This window comes from Fulmarus glacialis, unplaced genomic scaffold, assembly GCF_000690835.1.
Source record: "Fulmarus glacialis isolate BGI_N327 unplaced genomic scaffold, ASM69083v1 scaffold42410, whole genome shotgun sequence".
NCBI classification, from domain to species: domain Eukaryota; kingdom Metazoa; phylum Chordata; class Aves; order Procellariiformes; family Procellariidae; genus Fulmarus; species Fulmarus glacialis.
Genome location: NW_009190385.1, coordinates 8,466 through 28,978, shown reverse-complemented (window position 1 = coordinate 28,978; position 20,513 = coordinate 8,466). Strand labels below are relative to the sequence as shown.

Here is a 20,513-nt window from a genome sequence, read left to right as displayed (position 1 = left end):
AGATTGCACAAAATACTGTCATAGACACTCCTGTGACCCAGGGCTGGGGGCTAGGTGCCAGGGCTTCTCCAGCTGACTGCTTTCTCAGGAAATTTGTGGCTTTGCAGCTATTTTTGAGGCAGGTCATGGCAACATGGACTGGTGATGTGGCCTCCATAAATCAGCAGGTGCTCCTGGAGAACCCTCTGTGCTGAAGGGCTGAGACCTCTGGGCCAGTTAATCTCCTGGTAGCTGTAGGAAGCACAGTGCCGTCCAAAACCCTTGAGTTTTACATGGGCTTGTTCTGCTGAATGGCTTTGGGGGGGACTGGAAAGCTCTCAGTTTTGCCCTCCTTGCGAGATAAACCTTGGGGAACAAGCGATTTCCCCTTAGGGAGTGCAATAAGCAAGGTCACCGGCGCAGAGGTGTTGGGAAGAGGTCAGCCTGCTCTTGGGACTGCGTGCTTCAGGCAGGGGAAGAGAATTTGCCTGCAGCTCCCAGAACCGTTAACAGCCAGCAGAGTTTTCACTCCTTTCTCTTGCAGGGCATATACCCTGTGGCCTCATCTGCCACCCTGATAAGGAGCATGTTCTTTATCCCCTGGGATGTACTGTAGTTATTCAAGACCTGGAGAGTAAGAAACAGACTTTCTTGCACGGCCACACCAATAATGTCTCCTGCATTGTCATATCCAGGAACGGGGTGTACGTTGCTTCTGGACAAGTCACTTTTGTGGGCTTCAAGGTGGATAATGTTCTGATTTTAACCACATAATACTGACCAAAGAAATTGGAGTTGGCTTGCCAGCGGTGGGAACACCTTTTGTTTATTTTTTCTTTTGTTGGAAAACAAATGCCTAGAGTGGGAGGACGTTGCAGAGAATGGGAAATTGTGCCTAGTCCATTGCTGGATGTGCCTTTATGTTTTTGTAAAGTATTAAGCAGACTCCCTAGGATTGAGTTAACTAGGTGGAGGGATTTCTTAGTTTCGGTCCTTTTTATCCAAAGTGTTGTGGGCATGTGGCAGCTTAAATCTCATTAGACATTAATTAATAAATGGTGTTATATTTAAAGTGAGACCTGAGTTCCAGAGGTGCTTTCAAAAGCCCTTGACAGGTACCTACCTGCATTTTTAGACCTCTAAAGTTCTTTATGGTTTAATTTTTGCCTATTTGAAAAGACCCTGAGATGCCCGGAAGGAATCAAGTATTAGCGTTTTCAGTATTTTAAAATGTAAGTCAAATACTCAATGTCTCAGGGTAAATTTTGATTCTGAAATGAAGTAGAGCTACTCAACCAGTAAGCTGGAATAATGCTTCTTAGAGCACCTAATCTGCAGCGAATTCATGTCAGTGGAGTCCTGCGCTGGATAGAAGCTAACCTTAAGCCGGGCTGCTTCTAACAACTTTCCTGCCAGAGAAAGTTGTTATATCCAATCCTGCGTGTTATATCTAATGCTCTGGCTTTGACCCCTTCTGCTTTGCACCTCAGGCAGATGTCATTCTGTGGGATTTCCCGAAGAAGGAGTTACTTGCTCGGCTGTCACTGCATAAGGGTAAAATTGAAGGACTAGCATTTTCTCCAAACAACCTTTATCTCGTGTCACTGGGAGGCCAGGATGACGGCAGGTAACCATTTCAGCTTCTTGGCACAAGATTTCCGACAAGCTGTAGGGCATCGAAGAATGCTCTTAGGGAGTACTCACTCCTCCCTCTTCTGGCAGTCTGGTTCTTTCCCCTGTTGATGTCTTTCCTCAGTGATCCAGCTCTGTCCGATGCGAAGCCGGGTGGGTACTGTGGGCAGAGCGCAGGGTATGGGGAAACAGCTGAGGGAGAAGACAAGGGGAGCAGTAATTCTTAAGCTCGTGTCATCGCCCAGAAACCTTATGTAGCCTGCACAGTTAGCTGGCTTAATGCACTGCACTGAAGGAGTATAAATTTCACTGAGGGCTTGCTTTGACACACAGACAAGTAAGAATGGAATAAAAAGTTATTTTAAATTAGATTCCACAAGTGGCCTAAGGTATGATTTGAGTCTTGCTCAGCAGAAGGAATCTGACAAATACACATACCCTTGCTTCAGGAGCAGGGGATGTAAACTACAATTCCACACATTTGTGGTAAGTTTTTTCTTGGGTAAAATCTCTACAAAGTTACTTTTGTTGTGTATCCTGGTGGGAACAGACTGCAGGAAAATAGGTTTTGTATTGCTTTTGTTTTTCAGTAATTTGTTTTTAAGTAATGTCAAAAAGCAAAGCTATTTAAAGCCCCTCCTTCTCCTGCAGTGTGGTTGTGTGGCACGTTGCTAAGAGAGAGGCTGTCTGCGGGAGCCCTGCCTCGGCACGCAGCGCAGGGAGTGCGACCGTCGTGGTGTGCTCCAGCTGCAGAGACGAGATGTTTGTTACTGCTGGAAAGTAAGCTTTTATTTAGATGAAAGAAATGAGGGAAAGAACCCGTGGACCTGTTTCCTTTTACAAAGAGTCTTTACTTAAATACAAGGAAATTTAAGCAGCTGTGTGCTCGTGGTTTTTCTTTTTGCTCTGAATGGACCCATGAATGTCCATCAACTTGTCCCTTTAAGGCATTTCTGCTTGTTCTACATATAATGATATGTTTTCAAAGCAGCACACAGGGACCCACATGCGTCACTTCTGTTCCTGATAGCAGAATTTTGTACTCAGCATTCCCCATGCAGTGTTTAAAATATTTAGTTGCCAGTGTTTACACAAGAAAAGCAGTCATTGAGTGGCTCTGAACAATGGTTAATTAATGTAGAAACAATGATATCTTGCAGGTCATTGGATCATCTCCTATCCTCACCAGATGTGATATACAGTTGGTCACTGGCTTGTAACAAAAGTTCGTAGAAAAAGTCACATTTTGCATGGATTTGAGACAGCCCCCATATATCTAGCCTGACATTTGAATGTGTTAGGACCTGCACCTCCCTTTAAATCAGGGAAGGCTTTGGATGCTCTTGGCTGAAGTTGCACTTACAAGTGCTAGTCTTTGCAATTTTAACACTTTGTTGAATGTAAGGGCAATTGTGTGTAAAGATTTTATATTGGCTCCTATGTTGTCAATTAAATTGTGCTAGAAAATAGTTGAGTGTCCTGTACCATTCATTTCCTATTCTAGGAACTAAGATTTCCACAGTGCATGTCTCTCTGGGAAATGAAGTGTCAAGGTTGTTACATACTCCTCTGTAATCCTCATATATGTTTTTGGTGAACCTTTAAGATTTTTGATTTACTTGGAAAAAGTTACTGTAAGAGACAGCAGAAAAGACAGAGACTTCTGGCCTGATACTGTTCTTTTCCTCCTTATTAAAATTTTGGAATAATGTAGCCTTGTAAAGGCTTTTTAATTTTCCAGTAGTGAAAAAACTTGGATGTTTCTGCATATATGGATTTGATCCCGCTGTATTCATTCTTATAGTGGGACCATTCGAGTATGGGAACTGGATCTAGCAAATAGGAAAATCCGACCGACTGAATGCCAGACAGGACAATTGAGAAGAGTGATCATGTGTGTTAAGGTAAGTTTCAGCCAAAATGATTTGACTAAACTAAGAAACTCTCTACAGACTAGAGAAAACCCACGAGCTTTTATAGTAATGCTAGAAATGTCAATTACAACTGCATGATGGCAGTGAATTACTAAGTGTTGGCTCATGGCAGATGGTCTCCCACAGTTTCTTTATCCTGGGCAAGAGTGTTTTGAATGCTTCTGAAGAGAAGCAGCATGTATTTTAATCACAGGCTTTAGCACCCAGAGAATCCCACTTTTGCTTCAAAATATTATCTAGATTTGGTTAGAAAATGGCTTGCATTCAGCAGTGTTATGGATCTTTGAGTGTGACAGGATGAAAACATTGGCTTTATCCCCTCAGATTAAATCTTGGCAATATGCTGAAAAAAAGCTACGTATGCAGGCCAGTGCTAGGCTTGGGACAAGTGTCTCGGTATCCAGACCATGATCTCTTTTTTTATGCTTTCCTATAGATGGCAGATGATGATAATTATTTTTATGTTGGCACATCAAGTGGTGATGTCCTGAAAGTGAGTACAAACAACAAGCTGATGACTGACTATGGGCCCCAGAAGGAGAAGTTTAGCTCGGTGAGTAGCAGCTCTGTGACTCGAATTTTTTCCTTATCCTCCTCTTTGTTACTAACTGAAAGTAGGGCAACCTCCAGGAGAACCATTACAAAGTTGATTCACAGACTAACCCTTTTTCTGTGCTATTAGTTCTTTGTGTCTCAGTCGTGATCCTGAAGTCTGAGACCGTTAGCCCAGCTTTGTTCAGTTTCATTTGGCTCAGAATTTGGGTTTTACTTGAATCTCATCTGTCATCCCACAAACTCTCTTTATAATAAAACTGGTAAAAATCATAAAAAGTGAAAAACAATCACAAAAATGGAATAGTTCCTGAGTTCTTTTTTTTTTAGGAAGATACTAGCTGGAGTGAGACAGAGGACATTCCTGGGAAGACTGGTAGAAGTGCTTATTTGAGAGGCTTTCCCACACTTACTGCTATAAGGTCCTATATTCGGATCTTACAGATTTGTTAAATTGTCTGGGCTGAAATTTTCCAAGACAGCTGTTTGCCACAGGAAGGGTATTTTGGAAAAACTTCAAAACACTACAACTGCTCTTAAAAAAAACCCCAACCTCCTGGATTTTTGTGTTTGTTCCCCGTACCGTTCCTCCCCCTTCCCTTCAGGAGGTTGTCTTTTTGAAATTCTGATTCTGCCACTGATGAGGCAGAGGTCTTACTGAAAAAGGTAGTATAGATGATATAATTAAGGAGTTTATTATAATGCATATGCACAACTGGGACAAAACAAGGTTGCACAGGGTACATTGATTCTATTGCTTTTTAACTTCTGAGTGCTTGACTTCATAACCCTAAAGTTCTTAATTATAATTGGGACTCATGGGTCTTGGTATGAGTAGCCTCAGACAGGAGTATCTCCTGAATAAGGAGGTTTTGGCCTTTCATTGTACAAAAATTCTGCATGCAGGGAGCTGTAATGATAAACAATCAGCACCAGCTAGTACACTTGTTCTTGATCTCTCTATTTGTTGCTATCTTTTTATATATTTGTTGCTGTTGACTTCTTGTAGCTTCTCGGTTTATACCCAGTGGAGGGAGTGATACTTAAGGAATTTAAACACTTCCCTGAAAAAATTCCTTGCATAAGGTTGAATGTATTTTGTGATTCTATTAGCAACCAGGGGTATTATTCTATTAGCAGCAGGGGAAGCAATGCAGATGGAAGTACCAAATGCAGTGTTAGGGATGCGATGGGGAAGCTGTCCTACAAAGAAGCAGATCTTGTTTGAGAGCAAACACAAGACTAACAAGAACTGTAAGAAAAATTCAGCAGTCAGCCCCAAAGAAAAAGCTACTCTGGACTTGTTTCTCTAAACCTCCTGAACTTTGCTTGTACCAACACATGTACATACAGACCATACATGTGCCCATTCAAAATGTAGTGTTTCTTGTGTTACAAATGCAGGCCCATATCTCTGGGATAACTTGGAGCCACTGAATTCTTTGAAATATGTTTCAATGTTTATCTATTTCAAAAGGTTGGAGAAGTTATTAATCGTTTTTCCCACTTGCATTGTAGGAATGTAAGTACTTTAATTGTGTACATACTAAGTGACAAGAATGTATGTATTTTGTTTTCCTGATGGAAATCGTAAGTTTGCTGAAGATGCGTACTCTTGTGGGTATACCTGTACTGCACGCTGTTAAGCTAGTCTTCCAGCAGTCATCCTGCAGGGTTTTGCATCCGCACAGGACCCATGTCCTGGCTGATCTCTGCTATCTCTTATGCCGAGGTCTTGATGATTGATTATCACCTCCCCTTTTAAATGCTTGCACGCTTTGAGTCCTTCTACATCTAGCAGTATGTGGACCTTGCCTAGAGTACCTGGTTGAAGCCACACAAGGTCCTGAACTCCCTTGCCTTCAGGGGTGAGGGAAAGGTGCCGAATGCATTTGAAACAAAACTTCACAAAAAATATACTTCTGAGACCATTGCTAAAGAAGCGATCAAATAGGGTCATTAGCAGGATGCTGTGCAATTTGGGGGTTGAAAGAGGGCCTAGGGCCTCTTAGAGAAAAGCAGAATCTCAAAGCCAGACCCCACCTGTACTGTGAGGGGTTTTATCATAAGGCAAATCCATAGGAACTGCAGTCTGTGGCAGAGACCTTTGGAGCATTGTGAGTTTCAGCTGACACTGCTTCTGATACTGAAAAGCTGAAGAAAAACAGAACTTTTGACTGTGCAAGAGACTGACAAGATGCTAGAGAGAAGATCCAGAAGTGGATCTCGTCACAGCTGCCTGCTGGCCTTGTGGATGAGACCTGAGCTGGTAGGCATTAACCTGACTTAAACTTCGTTTTATTAGTGTTATGTAATGGCAGCTACTTATGATATACCGCTGGGCATGTTGGGAGAAGGGAGACAAAAGGAGACATTCACATTGGATGTAAATAACAAGTAGTCCTTCCAATCTCCTCCTTTGCCCTGTTGCTTAAAACAGACATTTCTGTTCAAAGACAGGCTTTTCAGTCAGATACGTGCTCAACTCTATCACCCCTTCTCTTGCTTTCTTCCTCTCTGCTCTCTTCCCTCACTCTTACCAATGCAGTTTCCATATACTTGAAAAGGGAAATTCATCAGGTCAGACCTGTATTCTTGCAGTCAGTGAGAAGATGCTGGTACATTTTTATCTCCAGCTACTGTCAGATTCACTTTCATACTTTCCAGTTCTCCCTTCCTAGCTCCATACTGTGAATCCTTTTCCACCCACCCATTGCACATCTCTACATACAAATAATACCTTGTCACACGACTGTCAACAAGTCCTCGCTGAACACACGTACGATCTAATGTTTTATGGCAGAAATTCCCAATTGTAGCATAGCCTTCAATGCCAAGAGAGGTATTTTGCAGATGTTTTTTCAAGTCAAAACCACAGTATTTATCAAAACAAAAGTATTTGCATCCTTGTTTCTGCACAGTTTAGTACATCATATTGCTAACCCTAGAAGTGGTTGATTTTTATTCTTTACCCCCCTGCAGAGCTGTGTGTATTTCACAAGACATCTTTTGTATCTTTCTTGAAAATGTACCATGTATTAGTACTTGTAACAAAAATTCTCACCTCTCTAGCCGTGCAAAGCAAAGCTGCCGTATAGCTTGTTTCAGAAGTGAGCCATGCTGTTTCAAGGTAGGCATGACTGGTCCAAAGCATGGCTTTTGGGACACGCACTGCCTTTCCTAACCGGCCATTTCCCCCACTTCCTGGCAGGGAGGTTGGCCATACAGCCTCCAGTGGTGGAACTGTCCTGGCCTCCCTCCCCGTGGAACAGTTTTCATCACTTCATTGCAGTTCTATCTGAAAAGATGCATATTCGTGAATGAACATTATCCTGTATCTCTGAAAACCTTGTTCACCAGTCACGCTGGGGAATTATGAGCCAATAGCATACCATGAAACTCTAAATCTGGAATCCGCAGCCACCCCACGATGAGCATATCTTTAAAGAAGAGTTTAGATACCGCTTGGGTGAGGAGAAGATGTTTATTGAAAATAAGCTTGGTCAACCTTAAAGGAACTTTGCCTTTAGATATATAAGAATGTGTTTATTATATAGACATGATCTGAAGATTTCGTTGTTTCTGTTTTGAAGAGGAGTGGCAGAATAGTTCACTGGTATGATGAAGCAACCTGTTTTCCATCTACATGGAATTAAGTTTAAGTGCATTTCTGTAACGTCTATAAATACTGGAATAAACAACAAAATTAATTTTTATCCCCATCGCAGGCTTGAGGAGCCATAAGGCACCCGTTCAGATGCAAAGTGGGATGTACAATTGCAAATGCATTTTGAGAAATAGTTGGAGTGATTTGCGTTGTAAAAAAAAAAATATTTAAAGGAGCTGCACTGGAAGAGTTCATAGAGCACTCAAGAACTTTGCAAGAGATCAGAATGGGACAAAGAGCAAGTATCCCTGCAGGGAAGGGAATGGGCAGGCTGGATTTTTGCTGGTATTTTTATTTATAATCATACTTCAAAGCGGTGGTTTCTTTTTGTAAGAAGTAAATAATGAATGGTGATATTTTTAACCTCCTACATTAGACTCTGCATTTCATCTACAAGAAAGTATATAAAATAGAGCATTCATCGCATCGTTAACATGAGCTGCTTGACTCCATGAATAACAAATGCAATTTATAAAGCTATCTGTTTGCTCGAGGTGATTCAAAGAACAGACTGGACAAGAAAGAGGCACAATTGTCAAGTCAAGGTTGAAATCAAACTCTGATGATTTTGAAAGCCTGGCAATGAATCCTGGCCACTTTAATTTTGTGTTTGTTTTTTTTTTTGTCTTAATAATACCCGCTTCCCTCTCAAATTGAAGAACTGACGAGAATACCTCGGAAAAATCAAAGCAGTCTTGGCAGTGCTGCAAAAACTTTAATTTATTAGCAAGTATCAGGGAGCTGTAATCAGATAAACTATGTAGTCATAGGTTTGATTTCTAATGCTGCCACCTGCCATAATGCTAAACCCAAAGGGCATTTGAGGTGGAAGTCTTTTACAGGAAAACCTGCAAAACAGTAGATCAAAAGACAGTTGATGGGCCTGTGATAACAGGGGACTCGCAAAATGCTGCCAACACCTCATAGGAAATTTTTAAAAACATTGGTCAGAAACAGTTCTGCTTGTGGATCATATTTCTAATAAAAAAGAATCCCTTTGTTCTCATGCTTTTGCTAAGAATATTTGCATGCAACCTGGCTTCCTGCCTGGTAGTGTTGTGATAGTATGGCATAAAATCTTCTCTGGAGGTTGGGTTTTTCACAGTGATCAGTCCTGATGTTACAGGAGACTGTGGATATGGTACTGGTGGAGACAGACTAATGAAGAAATCCAGTGCAAATAAATTATAAATCAGGAAAACTTTTCCCAATTTTTCTTTTCTCCTGCAATCCATATTTATTTGATCCTGAAGTTAAATAGTCCTTAAGCTGATGCATAAGTAGGTGCAAGGCTGCCTGGAATGTCAGCACTGGAATGCGCAGTTACGTATATGGTGATTATTTTTTTTTTTCTTCAAAAAGTATAAGCAAGATTTTAAAAACAACCAATTGCTTCTATTTGATTGGATAATTGAACCAAAGTAATTTTTCCAAATTCATCAGACCTTGTCTGTGGCTTTTGCAACATCCTTTCTGGATCTAAATAGCTCAAATGTCCATTTTGTTTTCTCTTCTTTCTTCACTGCCTCTCTCTCCTTCCTTAGAGCTTCATACTTTCCACACAGAAAATCAACACTTTCTGGCTTTCATTCTTTTAAACACTCTGAAAGTGTTTAATCCTGAAAATTGACTGGGGTTAGGCCAGATTAATGCTTGAAAAGAACAGGAATGCTGGGTGGTGCTGCTTAGGGTGTCAAACTTTATCATAAAGTGCTGACACCTGTGTTTGTTCAAAAATCACAAAGCGAGCACGTGACAGTGATTTCTTCCTAAAGTGTAAATGCAGAATTATTCTGATTTGCCTCTTTGTTATTCTTTGAGAATTCACTTCTTCATGCTTTCACAACACTAGAGGTGGGGCTTTTTTTCCCAGAAAAAACGCCACCAAACAGAAATTGTTGTTTTCACATAATGCTTCTATGAGCTTGGGCTTAAAGGAAAAAAATCTTAATATTGTGAAACTGCTGGTACTATCACAACAGTTGGCAATAATGCTTATTAACCTAGGTAGTGGCAAGTGCTGCTGGAGTCTATATTGCAACTTAAAATGTCAAGCTCAACAGATTCCTTACAAGTCACGGGGAGCCTGGAGCTGCTACCAGCTGGCCTGTCTGACTTGGAACAACTGATGGCAATGAGTTTCTGCCCTCTTGGTGGGAGTGGAAGTGCCTCTTGTACACGCTTGCTTCATGACAGAGTTTAGTTGTCAGTGCAAGTTTTGATGGCATAAAGCTCCTTTATTTCCTTTTTTCTTTTCCTTTCCATTTCACTCATGCATATGTTCCCCCAAGCTAGTAGGGATATTTTTCTGAGTAAAAGTATCAGGATTTAACCCTGTAGAAGTAATTTCTCCCCTCTTGCAGCCTGTCGTGGAGTCTCTCAGAGATTTTCAAGAATTTATCTCTTTTCCTGTATACGGAAGAGTAATATTACTTCACAGGTAGCAGAACTGAAGCAGAGACTGACTTTTCTTATACTTGAAATTTTGTGGCAAGGCTGAGGACTGTTTTCATTTAGTTGTTTGTTGATTTTGTTGTTGTCAGTTTTTTACTGTAGTCTGGTACTTTATCCACCGAAAAGCATTTCTCCTTTTTCTAATGGCTGACCTCCTGTTGATCTAATCATCTTAGTAAATAGCAGAAACCCATGTTGATGATGGGCTGACTAATTTCCAAACCCTTTCTGTGACAAATGTGTTTTATTACTAATAGGTGAGAGATAGGATTGCATCTTTCAGAGAGAGAGGTCTGGACACAGAGGATCTGTCCTAAAAGGAGCTGTAGGAAAGGATGCTTAGGCTGAGTTTTATCTTCTGTTGTTTTCATGTCTGATAGATGAAGAACCAGTGGAAGGAAAAGTGGAGGCACTAATACAAAATGTGTGTATTGCTTGCTGGAATGAGGTAAGGATATGTAGACTCTCATGTGGTCCCAGCTGCTCTGAAGGATCCACGATGAAGCTGTTTGCTTGCTCCTCATACTGTGTTAGTTCATACATACCTGAAATTAATAACTCTTTTTTCCCTTCTCCCTCTAGAGTCACTCTTTAGCCTAGGTCAATCAAAGAATACTGATAAAGCCATATTTGAGTGACATAAGCACCACCATCAGGAGCATGATAGAGACTCCGTTGTGCTATTCAGCATGGCTGCAGCAATAAAGAGACTCTGCTTCCATCCAATTGTGTTTTAATCCCTTTTTCTCCTAGGGAGTCACAGCTTTGCTTTTGCTGAAGACAGGAGATTTAATAGTCGGCACCGGAGGAGGGATCGTAGCTCTCTGTAAAGGCTCAAACTACAAAGTAATGAAGTGAGTTTGTAGATGGGAGAATCAGGAGGGTAGAGGTGACAATTCCCCCAAAGGGTCACAGTATAAGAACCAATCATTTCTACGTAAAGGCATAATCCAAATAAATCTCAGTTTTTCAATCCTGCAGACAAAATAGACAGTATGGTTCCAGCATAATGAAGTTGAAGCAGACTGAAAATTACTGCATGCGTTTGCACAGAAGTGAATTGCCTTACTCATTGTTCATTTTAAACGACCATTGTTTCCTTTTAGGCATTAGGACTCAGATCCTAAATTGATGCAAAGTGAGACAGGTTTGTTGAAGTCAGTAAAATTATGCTTATTTACGCCAGCTGAGAAAGAGTAGTTTTTGCCATATAAAAAAGGGTTTGTTGGAGGACATGGGATTGTAAAGGAGGGCTCCACTAATTTTATAGGCACATGTCTGGAACTGCTGGAGTACTTGCAAAGCTTTTTTCTGCATACAAAATAGAAAGCTGCAGGCGTCATTTCCCAGTATGTAATTTGAAAATTGGGCTCGCAGCTATTCATTTTGCATTGTTTGAGTAGCCAACTTAAGCGTACAGTTCTGCAAGCTTAGCTTTGCAATTGAAACAATAGAAGATCTAAACTGTCTGGAAATATTCTTGAATATGAGATATTTAAGTGCACTTGAGCAAGAATATCAACAAAGATGCTGTTACCTTAGGCCCTGGTCCAGAAAACAAAGTCTCCAAAGCACTGCCTTTGCGAGCCCTGGCAGAGTAGCAGGTGGGACAGGCAAAATCATATGAAGTATTAACATGTGACTGGGAATGAAGTGTTAGTCCTGATCACGTTCTTGCATATTGGTATCACAGCCTAGTATGGAGCTTTTTGGGGAAGCAAAGAAAGTCAAGACTCTATAAAGTCAGGGGAAAAGGGAAGCTGGAAAATAAGTACCTCGAGGTCAATGTCAGGCCAAACATCATCTTTCTCTTAACAGGAAAATTCAAGTTCAAGGTGCTGTCACTTCCCTGACATGTAGAGGTCAGGGTCACCAGTTCTTTGTAGGGACAAATGAGTGCCAGATTTATCGAATTAACTACAATGCGTTTAAAGAGGAGCTGATTGCTGCTTGTCATAACGAAGCTGTCCACGACATCGTTTTTCCTTTGTGAGTATAACTGGCTGGGATGCTTTTGGCTGGCGAAAAAGTTAGAGTAAGCTGCCAGTAAGGTCAGGATACCTATGTAAACACCTTTTAACCAACAGGAACCCAAAGCCTATTAACATCCTTACGGGATGATTTATACAGGCAATGCTGTCACCTACCAGTGAAATGCAAGGGTGACGGTGAGCTGCTGCTTGAAAGCAGAAGGCAGCAGTTCAGTTTGAGAATTGGAAAAATCATCTATCTACAAAAAGAATTCTAAATAAAAAGACTAGAATTATTTATGTTTGGATAATGGCAGCGATGGCATCCTCCCCCATTTCTCCTAGGATTGGTGCTATGAGACTCGTGCCTCTTAGTCTGCCAGCAGTGTGAATCCTGTAAGTCTGCTTTTGTGTACCCTGTTGCAGCTAGAGCTTGTAGAGGTGTCTGCTTTTCTACCCACCTGTAACATCAGCTGAATCCTGACTAACAAAACTGTTCAAAGAGGCTTTTTGAGTGTCTCAGCCTCACTTACGATTTCATGTTTGACAATATGGCATGTTATATTAAATTCTAGGCTTGTGCGAGAGATGCTGGGTATACTGGTATGTCTTCTGTCTGCTTTTGTCTTGTGAACAGACAACAAACGTTCCCTCTTCCTGTATAGTAGGATCATGACACTTTGTTTAAAAAAAAAAAAACCACAATGGATCAGTTTTTTCCTCTCCAAAAAGAGAATGGGAGTTTGATCCCAATGAAAGTTTTTATTTTTGGCATGTTGTTATTGCATCGCTTCTTGACACGGCACAGAGGATCAAATCTTATCAAGGTACAGCAAAGCGCACAATGCAAGAAGCCCTTCTCCCTGCTTGTCACCAGCCTGAAAAGTCCACATCTTTCTAATTTAATGAGAAAATCATTTGGAGCTTTAGGGTAATCTGATGCTAATATACCTGACTGACACATCTGCATCACAGGTATTTGGATGAGCTGGATTTAGTGATGATTGTAAGGCCTACAGGACTACATTCTTGCATATATGTTTAAACTTTTTATCTGTTAACTGCTCTTGAACAGAGCATATCACTGATCGGAAAATACAGGCTTAATTTCCCTGTTCTGGCTTATTTCAGAATACCTCAATTGCTGATACTAACCTGCTTTATAAAGCACCCGCACAAGCTGGGCTTAAAAGGTGCCACACTTTTGTTGTGCCAGTTTTCTCTGTCCGGGTTCGTCCTTCCGGGCATTGATGGTGATGTTGAACAAAAGCTTGTGGTACCTTTCTAGATCTCACTTTCTGTCATATCCCTAGGATGTATGGTTTAGAGCTTATTTCAAAGCATTCAATCCCATAGCTTTTGAAATGCTGCAGGTCTTTTTTTATTCAAACATGTATAACAAGTATATTATGAACAGGCTTTTGCCATCATTTCTATTGCCTTCAGCGATGTTGAATAGGAATCATCCAGTAAGCAAGATAAAAAATGACATCTTTATAATATGAGGCTGCTGTTAGTCCCTGATGTTAAATCTGGGCAGTCAGCACCTCTACACCCACTTTTGTGTCTATTATATACAACACGTGAAGTTGTTTAGAGATTGAATATGGGAAATAAATGTCACAACTTTAAAAAAGTAGAAAGAATTCTTTTAGTTTCACTTTAAATGTTCCTTAAAATGCATCTTTGAGTAGAAACCAGACCAGGGGAATGTTATGTGAGAAAGGTGATGCTACGAAAAAGGCCTTTGTCTTAACCATGGTGATCCCTATTGGAAACAGTTGCATGTTAGAAACAGCTAAGCTTTGAAGGATGATTTAAGGTCTGACAAAGAAAGAAGCGTTTTCTGTATGCGCTTCCTCATTATCTCTCCTCTCTGAATTCTTCAGGGGAACTTCTGACTTGTTCGGTACCTGCTCCAAAAATGATATTCGGGTGTGGCACACCCCAGAAAACAGGGAGCTCCTACGAATCGTCATCCCCAACATGATCTGCCATGCCATGGATTTTATGAGGGATGGCAAAAGCATCATTTCAGGTAATGATGAGTCCAGACCCATGGCTGAGTCCAGTCTTTAAGTGTTGCCAAATTTAGTAAACATCAGTATGTTAGAATGAAGAGAGGTTTAAATTGGGAATGGGTTTAAATTCAGTTCATTGCTTGTCCCAAAGGCCTCTCTGCTTGCAGCTCGTCCAATGAACTTTGCTCACAGCCCCCAGTATCCTGGTGCTGTAGTTACAGTGTCTGTGGAAGGCAAGGTTTTCAGACCTCGCTTTGGATGTGAATTCCAGCAATTCAGAACTCAGTTCAGTCTTATTCAGAGGACCTAATTCCAAAATATTAACCTTGTTGTATGCAACAGATTAACCTGTGATGTATATAGAGCTTCTTTTGCATAAACCCTGCTACCCATCACCATATGCAAATTGCTTACACAGGAACTACTGCAGTTCTAGAGCAGCAATGCCGTCCCCCCATTGTTACCAAACCAATTTGCCCATAGCCAGAATCAAAAAGGTATTAAATTTCAATAGTTTATTTGGGGCTATAGTTCTGCAGGCTCATCTACAGTACAGTGGTTTTCACATGTATGCTGCTGATCTTACAGGGTGGGCCTTATAAAGGAACTTAATAAAAAAAGGGGTTCATTTGGAAAGGAAAGGGAGACAATAATACGAGGAAAGTCTGTGCACCTGGGTAATCTGTTTCTTTTTATTCACCAGCTTGGAATGACGGGAAAATCCGTGCCTTCATGCCAGAGACTGGACGGCTAATGTATGTGATTAACCATGCCCATAGCTTGGGTGTGACGGCAATTGCTGCTACAAGTGACTGTAAACAGATCATTAGTGGAGGAGGTGAAGGGCAGGTAATTTTTGCTTAAAAACCTGGAGCAGCTCTGTGCTCTCATCACAGGGCCTGCGAATTGTCTGTAACTGCTTAGTCAGAAAGTGAGCTATTCTTAGCTTTCACTTGAGCAAAGGACTGAGTTCAAAAATACTAGCCTTTGATATATGCAAATCTCTTGCTCTCCAAGGGCATAAAGTAAAACAATGCCCCGATTTCTTCTGGCATGGTAGTCCTGGAAATCCTTCTAATGCAGAATATGCTCTTAATCCTTTTTGTTCATTTGCCTCTCCCCTATATTGGCTTATCTGCATTAGTCATTGTTTGCAAGCCTCTGTCTAACTGTGCTCTAGCACAGGTTTTTTTTTTGTCATTGCTTTGTAAGTCCTCGTCCAGTCTAAATTGACCTGTATGAATTGATTTAAAAGTACAAAGTTCACTTTATATCGCTATAGTGTCTATGGGGTAACTTCCTAATTTTCTGGGATGGTACTATCTGGTTTTGGTGATGGTGTTAAAAAAAGACTCTAATAATAACTCAGTTTCTAATACAATTATGGAAACATTCCAATACAAATAACAATAAAAATAAGAAAATATGTTGTAGGCATCATACCTGTGCATTTCAACAATTTTTTTCTGGCCATATAAAACAAACACCATGTACTTTGGCTACTCCATGCATTTCATATAGCTGTGGCCCTTTTCAATCTGCAAAAGTGACAATACTCTCCTAATGTTTAAATAATTGAAACACAGGGGGTTTATTTATATTAAAAATAAATAATTAGACTTGGAAGGCTCATATTCAGTTTCTTGCCTTGCTTTGGACTTCCTCTCTGCGTTCTGGCAAGCACTCAGAACCAGACATGTAATTGTGCGTGGATTCCTGACTCTGATTTAACCGCTCTGTGCTTTGTTTGTGTACCCTGATCTCAAGTGTTCAGTGTGCCATGCTGGAGATTGCAAGGGAAGTCTTGAAGAGTGAGGAATTGAACTTAGGTCTTCCAAATCTCAGGCTAATGTCCGAATCATTGAACCATCTTTCTGAATCATTCTGAACCTCAGCTCTCCTGTAGAGCAGTAACGGCAGCACTGCCTTGTCTCACTGCATAAAGACATTAGAGATGATGAGCCACTTCAACCCTTCACTAATAAAAGAACAGTTAAGTACCTTGGATGATTAGCGCCAGAGGATGCAGAAGATGGAGGACCTAGATTCTGTATCAACACTGACAGAATGCACAGGCTCTGGTTAGTTGATCTCTGAATTGAAAAAGACAGCTGAGACAGAATTAGAGCTAAAGGTTCGTTAAGTAGAAATGAGAACTGCAGGGGAGCACTTGTAGTATTCATTCGGAACACAAAAAAAGGTGTTCTGAAATGCTAATGGTTCTGTCAAAATCAATCATCTGAAAGCTGTGACATTCAGGGTTGCTTAAGGGATCTGGATGCTCTGATCATTTAGCAAGTGGGAATTGGACATCCAAATCCCATAGGTAACTCAGCATCAGACTTGAAAACGTGGAAGGTCAGCTCTTTCTGCTTTTGATGTCAGTGTCTAAATTTCTAAATTTTCACTAGGATTTGACCTTAGCAGAATGTAAAAGCGAATAGACATCATGAAGTTTGGCACTAGTGGGAAAATAAATGCAATGTGTGAAGGATCAAGTCCTCAAAGCAGAAAGATTTTTGCTGTTACCACCACTGGGAAAAGAGGTGCTTTCAGGCACATATTTCACATCAAAGATTTAAAGAGCTGTTTTGTATTTATTTACTGGCATTATATGTAGCACAAATAGCAGGTAGCTTTTTTATATTCCATTTCAGAAGCCTTGCTCTTTGATCTTTAAAGCACTGCTGGAAATATATCATGGATATTTTCATGGCTTTTTCCTGATCAAGAGATAAGTAAACTGAAGCATGGGAGAGTGGGAACTTGGCAAAAACAAGGTCTGGGATTAATGGTCAGGAATTCCCGAACCCAGTGGATTACACTCTCAAGAACTCAGTTCAGTTTTATGGGTCAGCTGCATGAATAACCCACAGGAAAATAGAGACAGTCCACTGAGATTGAGTTGCTGTATGTATTATAAAAAAGAGTTCAGGAAAGCCTTAGGCATCCTCCTGAGCTCAGTCAGGACTAGGTGGTACAAGAGCAGATGTTTGTTGCTGATTTTCAGGTGAGGGTCTGGGAGATTCGTGAGAGGACTCACAAACTGGGGGAAGTTCTGAAGGAGCACGTATCTGCTGTGTCCTGCATTAAGATTAAGAAGAACGACCGAGAGTGCGTCACAGCCAGCCTTGATGGAACCTGCATCATCTGGGATATTGTGTAAGGAGACAGATAAGTATTGGAAGGCACTTAAAGTGCTGGTAATGTCTCTCTTGGCTCACTGTACCCTATTTGGGACACCACATAGTGAGGAGGAGGGGAAAAAAAGCATTAGGAAATAAAAATTACTAGAAAGAACAATCAAGTCAGGGAATGTAGAACCTCCAATGCTAGAAACTTTTCAGAAAAGTTTAGACAAACATTTGTCTGTAGTTGTCTACTTGTATTGGATCCTCCTCGGCCAAGGGGGTGGAGCAGGTGATTTCCTAAGTTTCCCACTAGCTCCATTTTCCAGCACTGTACGATTCTTGTCGAACTACTGCAGATCTGCAGACTTTCTGCATTGTGGTAAGGATAAGGAAATTTTTGCATAGTGAATAGCACCTAGAAAGCATTCTGGATTAAAAAAATAAATTTCAAATGACAGCAGATCAAAAGTTTTACAAGGCAGCTGTGGTAGGGAACAGAACTGATGACCCTAATAGGCTTCATGAAACCCTGAAATCAGACCAATACCTGAAAATATCCAAGTAGAAAGAGAGATCTGATATATAGCATAAGCAGAGATAGTTCAGGCAATCAAAGGTTGTTTTTTGACCCTATTGCTCTATCCTGTTTTGGGGGTGTTTTGCAGGCGTTTTGTAAGAATACAAATGATTCTAGCCAACACGTTGTTCAAATGTGTGTGTTACCATCCTGAAGAGTACCAGATAATCACCAGTGGAACAGACAGAAGGGTAAGCAAAACTGCAGGAATTCTGTTTGCAGTACTTCCAAAACGCAAAGTCTGGCACTTGTTACGTGATGAAATTCCTGTACCTCCACAGAAGATTGTGTTACAGGGCAGTGCTGAAATCTGTGTGCTATTCATGCACAACTGAGCCCTCCTCTCTGGTCTGCTCTCTAGATTGGATACTGGGAAGTGTTTGATGGCTCTGCAATCAGAGAAGTGGAAGGGTCTGTATCGGGTTCTATCAATGGGATGGACATCACATCAGATGGGGCATACTTTGTCACAGGTGAGTGGGTGGTTGAAACTAGAAAAGAGGAGGTCATATTAAGAGCAGGAAAAGGAAGGCAATGAACCAAGGATCTCAGTAAAGAAAAAACTAAAAGGAAGGGTCAGCTAAAGTGGAAAATAAACTGAATCACTGAAGAAAAATACTTAGAAAAAGGCTGTGGTTCAGACTTGGAAGATACTATGGTTCAGTCTTGCAAGATGTAATGTAAAGGTGAAGACAAGGTTCAGATGTCTCCAAGGGTTTCACCTTGCCCTGCTCCTCATTTAGTTCAATGGTGTTCACTGTGCACTTGAATGATTTGTTCAAGTGCCCTACTCTAGAAGCCTGGCAGTCTCTATTGGTTTGCAAGTGGGAATGACTCCAGGCTCCATCCAACCTCAGGCTCACATGTTCCCCACCATCATGACATCTCTTGTGGGAGCCTAGCACTAGCATAGGCAAGCCATGGTATTGTGTATAACAACTGTAGTTAAAACCCACAGATTTGATGTCAGCACCTGTTCTCTTAGATTAACCTCTTAAATGAATGTTGGTTAAGAGCCTTTCAAAGGCCCTCCATATTATTGGTACCAATTGCTGGCCATAGCTCACTGTGATCTGCTGGTGCAGGTCCTGAGCGTTCTACTGGACACTGACTCTCTACTTTAGTTGAAAAGAAGTAGTTTTTGCCATAATGCCCAAGACAATGCATCCCACTCTTCCTAAATCGAATGAATGCCTAAGTATTCCCCTGCCTGTGATCTGGGAACAAAAAGCAGCAGAACTCTGTGTGATCATGTTCTTCCTTTGTGCCCAATGCAGGTGGTGATGACCATCTAGTGAAACTGTGGGACTATAACAAGGGTGCAGTGACTCATGTTGGAGTGGGCCACAGTGGCAATATCACCCGTCTCAAAATCTGCCCTGGGAACAAGTACATTGTGAGTGTGAGTGCAGATGGTGCCATCCTGCTCTGGAAATACCCAGACTTGCACTAACAGCTGGAACAGGAGCTGCTAGGCTGCTGCTTCTTCGGCCAGTCCTAGCAAACCTTTTCTCTTACTGAAGTTGTTTTAAAGCATTTATACTATTAGAGGAGATACTGTTTTTATACTCTCTGGTATGCATTTACCAGATCTTTCAGATATCCTTTCTAGCAGTGAATAAATAGGTCTGATTTTTTTCAGGGGGGCTAAGAATTTGCTGTTCCTTTTAGATTGGTATGAAAGGAGTCATCACTTCTGAAAATCATCTAGGCTGTTGTTATAACACTTGCATGTTGTTACTGCCACCTTTCCTGGTAGTCTCCTAGCGTAGTCTTACTTGTATGTCTGCTCATTTGTGGGCTCTCTCTTGCTTTCACGTGGTCTCTCTTTCTCTTCCCTACCCCCTTCTGTCCCTTCCTTTAATGAATAACTTGTTGTGTAAATTCAGTCTTCTGTGTTCATTTTAATTTGTCTGGTCCTGATTAAGGAAAAAGCTCTCAGCTCCAACTCAGGCGTTTAACTGGGAAGCTCTTTTGAGCCAAGCTTTTAAATCACTATTCTCAAAGGAATACAAGGATGTCGGGGCTTCTTCATTTGCGGTGTCCAATTTAAAACTCTCTTCGGGGGCCTGGTTTTCAAGAGTGAGAGTGCAGTCATTTCTAAAAATGCCTGGATGTTTCCAGCTAGCCACACTCAAATTCCTGGTCATTGGCCTAATTTTTCAAACGGGCTCCACATTTGCATGAAATATGTATTTAGTCTGAGAATGAGTAGCTGGTACCATATCTAGCATTAAAACCAACAGCTCTCAAGATACTGTTTGTTTAAAGATCAGTGTAGGTAGCCAGCCTGTGAAGTGATGCAAGTGAAGTAAATATTTCTTTTGCAGGCATTGAAGGCCTGTGAGAATTCTGTCATAAATTAAAGTGGTAGCAAAATGTTGCATTCCTTAATGTTAAGGCTTACAGACGTTTTAGTTAACTAAGATGATGATTTAAAGGCAGTGTCAGCTAGATACTGTCATACCTGTATTGATAGTATTATCTGTTCTGGTAGGCAATGGGGCATAGGAATTTAAAGGTATGATTGCTTATTACTCTTTATATGCCACTAAAAATGTTTACTGCTCGTAGCACAATAAAGGTGGATCCTTTT

General features: G+C 41.0%; 1 protein-coding gene across 1 annotated transcript; it reads left to right on the top strand.

The window, feature by feature from the left end:
* Positions 1-523: 523 nt before the first annotated feature.
* On the top strand, positions 524-19,482 carry CFAP52 (cilia and flagella associated protein 52; the record flags this gene model as incomplete). Its single annotated transcript, XM_009585404.1, has 13 exons — positions 524-723; positions 1,470-1,606; positions 2,263-2,391; positions 3,416-3,515; positions 3,982-4,098; positions 10,972-11,072; positions 12,037-12,207; positions 14,078-14,226; positions 14,913-15,058; positions 17,220-17,371; positions 18,006-18,108; positions 18,279-18,390; positions 19,195-19,482. Coding segments are annotated over 13 exons (1,793 nt in total), but the record flags the coding sequence as incomplete, so codon positions are not given.
* Positions 19,483-20,513: the final 1,031 nt, after the last annotated feature.